General features: G+C 37.0%; 1 protein-coding gene across 3 annotated transcripts in view; it reads right to left on the minus strand.

The window, feature by feature from the left end:
• LOC101589209 (sperm-associated antigen 6) overlaps positions 1 to 12,139 on the minus strand; it is a 105,915-nt gene that overhangs the window by 40,299 nt on the left and 53,477 nt on the right. For all 3 annotated transcript variants that reach the window (XM_023701985.1, XM_012517089.2, XM_023701984.1), the window contains 4 exons: positions 4,430 to 4,635; positions 3,424 to 3,597; positions 1,938 to 2,090; positions 1,213 to 1,404 (listed from right to left, as the gene is read on the minus strand). In XM_023701985.1, coding sequence (XP_023557753.1) covers positions 1,213 to 1,404; positions 1,938 to 2,090; positions 3,424 to 3,597; positions 4,430 to 4,635 — 725 coding nt within the window. The remainder of the gene's footprint in view (positions 1 to 1,212; positions 1,405 to 1,937; positions 2,091 to 3,423; positions 3,598 to 4,429; positions 4,636 to 12,139) is intronic.

Here is a 12,139-nt window from a genome sequence, read left to right on the forward strand (position 1 = left end):
TGAGAGAGTGTTTTCTCTCCATGTGACTCTCCTTAGGCACACTCTACATCATCGATCACTTTCCTCTTTGGCCCCATAATTTCCTTGATTAGAATATTTGGGACACTACCAAGGTACATGACGTTACAGTAGAAGTTCTCATATATCCTGAGTCTTAACTGACCTTAGAAGGTTAGGGCCAAAATATTGGCCCTCCTTCTTCTCTAATTTTGATCTGCAAACTTAGGTTGTTAACCATCCAGAAGACAAGCTTATTGTTATTATCAAACTTTTTTTTTTTTTTTTTCGGAACCAGGGATTGAACTCAGACCCTTGCGCTTGCCAGTGAAGTGCTTATTCCAGTGAGCCATCTCCCCGGCCCCCCTTTATCAAATATTTTTAAAGCTACCAATAAGCACCTACATTAACCAGTAGTGGGAGAATAGAGGGGCATGAGGCAGTAAGTTTTCTGGTACACTGAGGAACATGGCAGGACTCACCAATAATCTTACTACTAGAGAAGGTGACTGGTCTATGTCCAACAATGCTTCAGTGTAGGTGGTGGATGTGAGCTGTAGTTACCAGGATCCTTTGACTTCCTAGAATCCTCTTAAATTAACAAGTTGTATCAGTGCCAACACAAGATCCATGGCTGCATTCTGGGGGTCAAGAGGCACAGATCTGAAGAGCTCCATTGGCTGCTGGGAGTTCTTCAAGGTTCTTAAATGGTTGGACCATTCTCCAGGAAAACTCTCTGCCTGCATGCACAGGGTCCAGCATCACAGCTCACCAGAATGCAAGGGCTGCCCAGAGTTTCCTAAGTTCTTAAAAGGTTGGACTGGTGCCAGTACAAGCTCCATACACCTGTGTCCTGGGGGCCAAGGGTTGCCTTTTATTTTTATTTTAGTCTAGTTTTGCATGCTTATGTATAGTAATTTAAACAATTAATTTGAAGACAACAATATGTAACATAAAAACCATTGCTGAATTCCTGTCATTTTCTTTAGCTAACTTCTGTACTCTTTCTTTCTTTCTTTCTTTCTTTCTTTCTTTCTTTCTTTCTTTCTTTCTTTCTTTCTTTCTTTCTCTTTCTTTCTCTTTCTTTCTTCCTACTAACTTCTCTATTTAAAAATTTTTGTATGGGTCTGTAGGCCTCTACATAAAAAATAAATAAAAAATTATGCTTAAAAAAACCAATAAAAGCCTAAGAAATCTTCATAAAACTACCCTTACTTTCATTTGTAGATCCTCAGAACTTTCTGTTGACATGTACAAAGAAAGCAGAACAGGTAAAGCGTTTGTGACTGCAACAGCCCGTGCATGTTCAGAAGTGTGTCGCCCAATCTGTCCTAAGGCCCAAGCAGCAGCTGCTTTAATATGATCCTCTGGTTCTTCTGACAGGCAGATTGACAGCTGGGGTACACCCTGTTGGGGTGATCAAAAGAGCAGGTGTTATAAATCAAGAAGAGGATTAAAGGGTTTTCTGCACCTCAAACACTAGGAGAAATTATTTTGGCCTTTTTTTCCCTAAATGTTTTAATAAATGAGCACATAACAGAGGCTCTCATTTCTTAAGTCCACAAAATATATAGAACTTAATTACTTTAAATATCTAGTTAACAACCTGTCTTAACTCAGAATAGCTTTTTCTCATCAGATAAAGGGACATTTAAACAAAGGACAGATGATATAGATGAAGCAAAACCATATTAGACTGTGGCTAACAAAGAGTTTAGAATCTTAAAAGCTTGTTTTCCTCTGTAAAAAGTTAATGTAGAAAGTTTAATGAAATTACCTTTTTGTCAAGTTTAAAAAATTATGAGAACTTCAGACCTAAAATCAAGCAATCTTTTGCTCCAGCCATTTATATTTTATCATCTGCGGGGGAGTATCATCAACCTGTGGTTGTGTCTTAGAGCATCTTACTGCAAAAACTGGGAGATGAAGCAAGAACACACCTTAGAAATGATCACGGCCATGGCCAGGTTCTCAGAATGAGCGGCCACATAACCAAGCATCATAATGCCAGGTAGCCGTGTGTTTCCTTTGCAGGTTCCAATACAGTCAGTCACTGCAGCCACCCCTCCTGTGTTAACAATCAGCTGTGAAAGCTAAGAGGCAAGAACAAGAGCTAACCAGTCATAACAGAAAGCATAAGATGATCTTAAAGTTAGCATGTATATACTTTATTAAGGATATAAAACTACTAGAAAATTGAAGTATCATTTAGAGAATTATATCTATTAAAATACACAACATAGGGGGCCAGGGAGATGACTCAGTGGAATAAGCACTTTCCTGTCAAGCACAAGGGCCTGAGTTCAATCCCTGGTTCCGCCAAAACAAAATACACGACATAATATCTTGTCATTAAAAACATCAAATATACAATATGTTCACTGTGAGAGGCTGTACTCTGTTGCTCATTTTTTTAAGTTCATCAGTAAAACAACTTTTTTCTCTAATATGTTAGATGTCAAAATTCCTCATGTAGACACTAAGTCTAGGGCTAGTTCATAGCTGGCTAACTACTGAAAGCCCCAGTCACAATGTATGAATATGAAGCAGATTAATCACTGAATGACAAAAGACAATGGTCAGACTGGAAAAATGTTAAACTAACCCTTTTGCTTATGATTAGAACCTGAGAACTGTGCCTCTTAGTAAAACCAGAGCCAAATAAAGATGTTAGATGAAAAGTAAATGAGGATTTTAACAAATAATTAACTGAAATTGATCAGTCTAACCATATAATGAAAAGAGATACTGCTGACATGTACAAAGAAAGCAGAACAGGTAAAGCGTTTGTGACTGCAACAGCCCGTGCATGTTCAGAAGTGTGTCGCCCAATTTGTCCTCAGAATCAACATGGGCTTGTTTTGGCTCTTCACCTAAGAATTCAAGAGCAAGAAATTTCTGCATAAGACTAGCTACTAGAATGGTCATTCTAAGTCAGAGATCTCTGTGACTGTCTCAACATGGTGGTATAATCTCATGCTTCTGACTGACATAAAATGGTAAGGATTAAAGAGGTTCACAGGTCTCACAGTCTAGAAATAAAAAATGGGAAATGACTGGAAACTGAGATTTTAAGTCAAACTCCATTAATATAATCCAGTGGTTCTCAACTGTAGGGTACAAGGAGAATTTGTCCACTAGGGAACATTATCACTGTGCAGAGAGATTTTTTGATTGTCACTTCCTGGGGGAGGGGTGCTATGGCATCCAGGGAGTGGGGATACTGCTGAAGGACAACTGTGCAATTTACAGGACAGCTCCCCACAGAATCACTTAATCCATAATGTTGTTCCAACAGAGGGTAAGAAAGCCCTGACCTGACCAGATCACATAGCAAAACCCTGTAGCCCCCAAGCGAAATGATATTTTATTTACAGACTAAAGGTACATAGTATTGTGTCTGGAAGCTGTTTAAAAATAATTTACCTCTGGTGTATGTTTTGCAATCTCTCTAATTAAAGTACATGCATTTTTCTTCACATATTCATCTTTGTCCTTCAGACAGGTAAGTACAACTGGAAAAATCTCTGCTTCAACAACCATTTCTGCCAGGTCCACAGAATGTTTTGAAATCTGACTCAGAGCTGAAAGGACCTGTTGCTTTTAAGGAAAAGCAAAACAAGATATTACTACATGGAGTATATTAGTGCATGACAGAGTTCAGCTGTAATTTAAACAGCTTTATACATATTTAGAGTCTTTTCTAGAAGGAAAAATTAGATACTGAACAGAACATTTCCAAGTTTTGAGGTCTTCATATCCTAGTCTCCTATTCATTTAAAAAAAATGCCCTAATTCCTAAATTGGTTCTGTAGTATTCAAAAACTGTATTTAAGATGATTAAATAATATGACCACTGGATGAATACTATTTCTGAAATATAATATTTGATTTATGATACATGTGGTAAGTTAGTATAAAAATGATTATGTAGAACATATTTTGGTATCATATTGACATTATTTCAACTAAATTTTCCATTACTTAGTTAACACAATCAATTTTAAAACTCTAGAATATAATTAATACAAAAAAGCATAATTAATAATTCACTATTAACTGAAGTATGCCCATTTTCATGCAAAATCTAAATATTACATTTGAAGCATTGAAAAACTTTAGCTCCCTTCTAACCCAGAGATCTGGTATCTTATTTTAATTTTTGATATTGACACTTATGCTACTTTTAATTTTTAACATTGCACATATTTTTCCCAATGAGACATTCATTCATTTATTTTTATATTTTATAAATTATATTTTAGAATTATTTTTACATATTAAAATGACAGTGACACAATATGTTCATACGCATTTATAATAACAAGTTACTATTATTTTTCAATTGTATAATTTGAATCTGTACACATTTCTATTTTGGGAGGTTGTAAGAAGTCTGGTTTGTTTGCCGCTTAGCCATATTGTAAAATACCTTCAATTTTGCATCAGGGTTGAGGATCGTCTGGGCTAAATGAGCAATAGCTCCTGCATCCACTACTGTTTGTGCTAATTCTGGAGAATGCTTTGAAATATCACTGAGTGCTGAAGCAGAAATCCTTTTCAAAGCAATTTCTGGTTCCTGGATACAAAGTACTAAGAGAGGAACAGCTCCTTCATCAACCACAGCTTGTGACAGTTCTGTGGGTCCAAGAAAAATAATTATGTTAGTATGTGTGCTGACCCTGACCCAGACAACAAAAAAGTGGAGAATGTACTTCTCAGCACCTGTATTTTATATCAGTATTCCTGGTTTCATAAACCATGTGGAACAATCTCGAGCTGAAAAGGATACAGGTCAATAGAAGGGCCTCTGTTTACATTGCATTTGAAGTAGATTAGGCTGAAATGGCTGGATATTATTTTTTTTTTTAAGTGAGCACAAGCAAATGTCATATGTGTAAGTTTTGATGAGTCTGCACTTCTAAACAGCATTTCATGTGCTAATTCTGAAATTTAAAATATCAAAAATTTATCAACTACACTAATTAGGCAGTATTTCATGCTATTTATGAGTAAAAATTAACATTAATCTTGTGTCAATAATCTCAATTTTAAAATTTCATCTACTTTTAAAAATTTATTTATTTATTTATTTGGTACAGTGTCTCACTATGCAGCTTAGACTTACAGTGATCCTCTTGTCTGAGCCTGCCGAGCACTGGGATTCTGGGTCTGGCACTGCATGCAATACTGGGAATCGAACCTAGCTACTTGCACCTGCCAGGGAGGTGCTTAGACTGCAGAACTATCTCTCCAGCCTGAGTGTTCAATTTTTGTTCCCTTAAATTAGTGCAATTCTCTTATAAGTCTCAATATTGTATAGACAGCCTGCTCATTCTTTCATTAAACAAATAGTAATGAGAAATTGCTACAAGTCAAACCTGCTCAATGCAGATGCCAGTGACTTTTCTGCAAGTCAACATTATGTTCACTAGCAAATGTTTTTATTTTTAAAGCTAGCATGAGATGTTATACAATGAAAAGTTCATTGAAGTGATCTGATGAACCAAAGGTAGATAAGAGGGCAACATGGAGTTTTATAAAGAGGACAGTAACAGGAGGACTGGGATATCAACCTGGCAATATAATAGATTCCTCAAAAGCAATTGCTAATTTGATGCTACCATAGGACAGCAGGCAAAATGTTTCCCTCTCAATCCCTCGCACCCAAGGGCAAGAAACAGAAGCTTAAGGTTATTTCTAAATACATATTTGGGCTGGCCAGATAGCTCAGTAGATTAAAGCTGCTGCTTTGGCAGCTGCAGGTACCAGATTTGATCCCTGGCATGCCATGCTGGTCCTGCCCCCAGAACTCCCTGGGACTGTGATTGAGACTGGCCATGGTGGCGGTGCCTGTAATCCCTGCACTTGGGAGGCTGAAAACAGGAGGATCACTAAAAGTCCAATCTCTGTAGTGAGACCCTGTACTACATACTTTAATAAATAAATAAATAAATAAATAAAATACTTATTTTCATTAATTATCCGTATGTTCCTTAAGAATTCAACTCAAATGGTACAGGTTTTGCATGGTAATATTAATATTATATGTACCTATTAGAATATTATGGGGCTTAACATGTTGTCTGTATCTCATGAAAGACTTTCATTGTACATAGTTTCTATGAGAAAAGAATCTGCAGAGAACAAGAGCTGTTTAAAAATACTGTTGTTGGCTGGCCAAACAGCTCAGCAGATTAAAGCACTTGCTTGGGCAGACACAGGGGCCAGGGGTTTGATCCCTTGCCTGCCATGTTGGCTTTGCCTCTGGGGCACATTGAGATGACCATTGAGACTGGGGTGGGGGAGCACTTCTGTAATCCCAACTTGTGGAAGGTTAAACACAAGTGGATCACTATGAGTCTGATTTATGTGAGACTCTGTAGACCCTGTACTAAATTGCAAAATAAATAAATAAATAAACTATTAACAGAGGCACAAATTAAAAAAAAAATATATTATCTTGATAATGCCCATACTGTGTGTGTGTGTGTGTGTGTGTGTGTGTGTGTTTGTGTGTGTGTGTGGTGTGTGTGCATGCACATATATGACTGAGGCTTGGGTTTAAGAATTTTTACTGAAATTTTGCATCCTTAACTCTTCTTTTTCTTTCCTTTCCTTTCTTTCCACTCTTCTCTTGTTGTGTCCTTTCCTGATCTTTCTTCTTTCTCTTTCTGTACTTGGAATTAAATTCACGAATTTATTGCTATCCAGGTAGGCACCTTACTGAGCTATCCTTATCTCTTTTAATTTTTTTATTTCGGGACAGGGTCTCACTAAGTAATTAAGTTGCCCAAGATGGGCTCAAATTTGTGATTCCCCTGCCTCAGCCTCCCAGAGTACCAGGATTACAGTGTTAGACACTACAATTCCTACATATTTTTCCTCACTCTGAATGACTTCTAGACTGCAACATATACAACTTTCACTGACACTACAATGTTACCAGTAAAGCAAACTGCTTTCCCATTTGTTACCCAATCCCATATGCTATAGCTTGTGTCTAGATGTCCTCAAAACCTCATGCAGCCACAATTATAGTGTTCAAAGGTGGCTGTATTTTGAATATGTAATACTGGAATTAAGTGTGTGATGCTGGAATCAAGGGATTGTAATTAGTCCACTGTCTTGTTTGGCAAAGTTCTGGGGGCAAATAATGGGAAACCCTCCTTGTGCAGGTATCCTGAATACAATACAAGGCATAGAAAGAAAGTTTCTGGGACCAGTGTCATTTTTTTGCTGGCTCATCTGTAACAGCTCTTTGCCATACTACTCTGCCTTGGAGGGGGCCTGGCCCTAGCTCAGTCCTTTAAGTGGCTGCTTCCACAAAGCTGTCAGCCTCAGGTTGCTGGAGTTCAAACCTCACAACTCTCCCACTGGCCAAAAGTGCCCTGAAGGCATTTGAGGAACAACAACAACAACAAAAAAAACCCTTACTCTGCCTTGGAGTCAGCCAGATTTGCAATAAAATACCTACAACTGTTGAGTCAATTAAATCTTCATTCCTTTCACTTTTGATGTCAGGTATTTTTTTCTCTTAGTTATAAGAAAAAACTAACATATCATCCTAAGATATTTTCTGTTCTCTTCAGAGAAGTGATGTTAAATGTCAGAAGACTGGGAAGAGACCCAGTGAAAGATTTGCCATGAAAGTAATGTAAATTCCAAGAACAAGAACTGGGACTAGTAATTTTGTACTTCCAATTTGTTTATCTTTGCATCTGCAAAAGTACATGATATACAAAATCAGGGTCTACTTTTGAGGACCATACACTGTTCCTTAGAAATATTGTTCTTACCTCCATAGGAGGTATGTGTAACATGTTGGTACTGAACTGCTCTGAAATTCATTGAACTTTTTTCCTGATACATTTTGACATGAAAATTCTGTCCCAGTACTTGCTGTATTGTAGTTGATACACAAGCTGGAACTTGTCAATGTGGACTGCCTCCTGACTGTCTACCATTACTGGCCAATTTGCTTGGTACTCATTATTTTTGTACTCAGCATGCCTCCTGGACCCAATCAATCATAAGGTATCACTGTATATAGGTAAAATACAACAGCCCTAAATATGCACCATACTATGTGTTACTAAGCTGCTGGCTATTTCAACCTACTTCTCTCACTAGTCTTTTTTGTGTGTTAACATACCTTTCTCCTCATCCCTATTTTTGTATCATTTGGTTTCTATATTAGGTACTTTTGGTGTCTGCCTATTAGCCTTCAGCAGCTAGAGCACAGACTTCTGAGCCCATCTATAAGACACCTATATAACTTTAAATACCTTTCTAAAACAGGCTTAAATCTTATACCTTTTAAAATAATCTGCAGCAGTATGGTATGCATAGGTGAATACAGAAAAGTGATACTCTATTTATTTTTAATTATTGAAGTTATAAAGGAAGAAGCACTGTAGTAATTACATAAGAAAATTCAGAGGAGAATTACAAGAAATTGTTAAAATTCTAAACAGCCTGCAACAGAGGTGTATGTGTGTGTGTGTGGGTAATCTAAGACTAATGTAACTAATTTTGCTGTTCATAATGGGAATGTAGGAAAGAACTGAAACAAAATTGAGTGATGCTTTTTTTTGTGTTAATTTTATTAAGAAACAAATAGCAATGAGACAGTTATAAAACTGATTAATAGAACGGTTTCAATAATTAATACATTACATTTTGTTATCTTCATAGTGGTTATTCATAGTACAAGATACAGACATAATATCCTGCTAAAATACTATTAATATAAATCTTTGTTTTCATTGAATTAAGAGAAAGTAACTACATATCTATCTTAAGTATTTTGCATATATGGACACAAAATTGTAGTTCATTTGTATCACCTTTTTTTGTTTAGTTTTGTCAGAGATGGGTATTCCATTGCCATTTAAATATTGCAGGTGCATGAATTCAGCTAAACAACCCAAAATACCCCAGTAGTCCATAATAGTAATGGGTTATCCACAGGACTGGCAATGTCAGAAGATGTTGACTTGAGCCTTTTACAGCTCAGCATATTAATATGACTTTACTTTTCATACCTCTTTATTATACTTTTCTACTGGATGGTTAAGAACAAGATAAAGCAAGATCTATAGAACAAGAAATGTAACTAAAATTGAGTGATTCTGAGCACTCATAAAAAGTAATCATGAAGAGACTTCCCAAAAACACAAAAAAGGAGACAAAAAATATGCATTAACACACACATCAAAAATTAGAAATAGGGGCTGGGGAGATGGCTCAGTGGAGTAAGTATTTCCCTGGCAAGTGCAAGGCCCTGAGTTCAATCCTTGGTCCCCCTCCCAAAGAAAAAAAAAAATTAGAAATAAAAACCTGTGGAATTCTCATTTAGTTAACTTATTACTTTTATAATTTATCAAAATTGCTTTTAACTGTGGCTTCTCCACTGTACAAAAGGTATGTTTTAATCTGTTTCATTCAAAAATATAAGAAAGTCAGGGGCCAGGCATATAGATCAGAGGCACGGTGGCTGCCTGGCAAGTATAAGGTCCTGAGCTTGATTCCTGTACCCAAATATACCCAACACTTACATGATCCTATTTATCAATTTAAACAACCATTTACTGTTTCATAGTTTCTGTAGGCCATAAATGTGGTAGTGTCACACCTGGGTGATTTAGGCTAAAGGCCTCTCACTTACAATCAAGATGTCACCTGGTTGTAGTATCCTTCTGAGAATACTCACAATAGTGATGAGAGGAATCTTCGGTTCTTTTTCAAGTGGGTTTCTAAACAGGATGCACTTGATGAAGCTTCCAACAGAGTGGGAGTAATCCAAAGAAGAGGACTCAAGATAGCAGCCAAGGAGGTTATAATCTGACCTTAGAAGTGGCACCCCATCAGTTCTGCTATAGTTTACTGGAAGACTGGGGGAAGATACTCCCCAAGGATATTACTGCTACAGAATAAGCATCACTGAAGGACTTTGTAGAACTTGACTACCAACAATACTTCTGTGAGACAACAACTACAGATAACAGTGACATACATTAGCTGGAACTTAAGCTCAATGACTGGCATTTCTTTCTCTTTTTTTTTTTTTTTCATGTATTTGGTACAGGGTCTCACTACACAGCTCAAACTCATTGTGATCCTTCTGTCTCATCCTCCCCAGCACTGGGATGACCATGCCCGGTCTTGACATTTCTAATTGCAGGCAGAAGTAAGAAAAGCATGGAAAGGCAATTTGTGTATTATGAAAGTCTCAGGGCTGGCCAAATAGCTCAGAGGATTAAAACACATGCTTAGGCAGAACCTGTATTAAAAATCCACCCCCCCAAAAAAAGACTGAGTTTTTCTGCAAACAGATGTAAGGGCCAGTAGTTCAATCCCCAGGCCTGCTGTGTTGGCTTTGCCTCCTGGGCATGGTAAGACCATGATTGAGATTGGGTGTGGTGCTGCCCCCCTGTAATCACAGAATTTGGGAGGCTGCAAACAGGAGAATCACTGAGTCTGATCTAGTAGTGAGACACTGAACACCCTGCAGACCCTTTCCTAAAATCCAGAAAAACAAAACAAACAAAAAAGACACATGTGACATTGCTCTCACACAAATATTATTTTTTCCTATATTCATTATTTCTTGTTTCTGTTTTCTTGTTTTATTTCATTACTTCTTTCTGTCTTCCACCCAAGCTTTAAAACCATTGGTTTAGCCCTAACACTTGGGTTGAGTATTTGAGCATTCAAGCATTTACATATATACATTTAATTTGAAGACAATAATTTTGGCTCTTTTAAAAAGCCAAGAGACTCAAATATGTTTTGTGTCTAAAGGCTGTTTGAAAGCCACTGATCTTCACCAGAAATATTTAAACTGACTAGATACAGCTGCACATGTCTTTAGTTGTAGCTACTCAGGATGCTGAAGCAGTCTTTCAAAGCTGCCTACTTTATGATTTTACAACTTTCAGCATGTGAAGTGTGGGGCCTTGCTAACTCTTGAGATGCAATCAAGACATCTTTTCTATTTTCTTGAGTTATTTTTAATGCTAATCTTTTTAACAATTTTACTCTCCTTTTTCCATTTTTTCTGACAAAATGATAAATTTTTAAAATGGACTTGTTGCTCTGGATTTTCACGATAAATCTGGCAGAAGGCATACAGAAGCACCCATGTCACAGCCTGATTGTTGGAATGCCTTGGAATTTCTCTCTTCAGATTAATCATTCTGATTTAATCTTGGTCTCTTCTAGAACCTCAGGAAATGAGCAAAATGTAGAAATTTTCTGCCAGTGCACAACACATGTGGCCTCAAGTCCTGACACTGAAATCCTTATTTCCAATGGAAACCTCTTGAATGTGGCCTTTATTTTCTACTTTTCTATCAACATTCCAGTCTTCTGAGCCTTTGCTAAAATCTCCCATCAATCTTCACGTACAACATTATAGAGCTTCAATTGTTAACATCTCGAAATCATTTCAAATGCATTCTGTGAGCCACTCATTGCAAAGTCATTCCATGAACTGCTTCCAAATGCTTTTAAACAACATGGTTAATCATGGCAGTTTTCCCACTCCCAGGAACAAATCTTCCTTTTTCAGTTTTCCATTGCTCAACATAATAGGTAGCATTCACAACTTAAAAACATGAGAAATTTATTTTGGCTCACAATTTCATAAGCTCCAGTCCTTATATGGTTTTTGGACTCCAGGGAGGAAACACCATATAGAAGGACCTAGGCAAGGGGTGGGGAGATGGCTCAGTAGAATAAGCGTTTGCCTGGCAAGTGCAAGGGCCTGAGTTCAATCCCTGGTTTCACCAATAAAAAAAGGACTTAGACAGAGGAAATCTGCTCACATCATGGTGGTCAGTAGGATTCTTTTATTGAGCTTGAGTTTTAAAGCAGGCTTTTTAGGGTAAGCATGAATGTTTTCATCACTTAGTTTCTGTCAATCTGCCTTCCATAATTTAATGAAGTTTATAGTTCCTTCAAAGTCATTTATAATTTTTTACTGAGATGTGATCTCACTGTTTTGCCTATTCTGGCTTCAACTAATGATCTTCTTACTTCAGTGTCTTTCAGACTTACAAATAGCATAAACTACAGATGTATACCAGACTAAGAATCATAAACATTGTAAGATACTTTTCAATATTCAATATTCACC

Source organism: Octodon degus, unplaced genomic scaffold, assembly GCF_000260255.1.
Source record: "Octodon degus isolate 3935 unplaced genomic scaffold, OctDeg1.0 scaffold00145, whole genome shotgun sequence".
NCBI lineage: Eukaryota > Metazoa > Chordata > Mammalia > Rodentia > Octodontidae > Octodon > Octodon degus.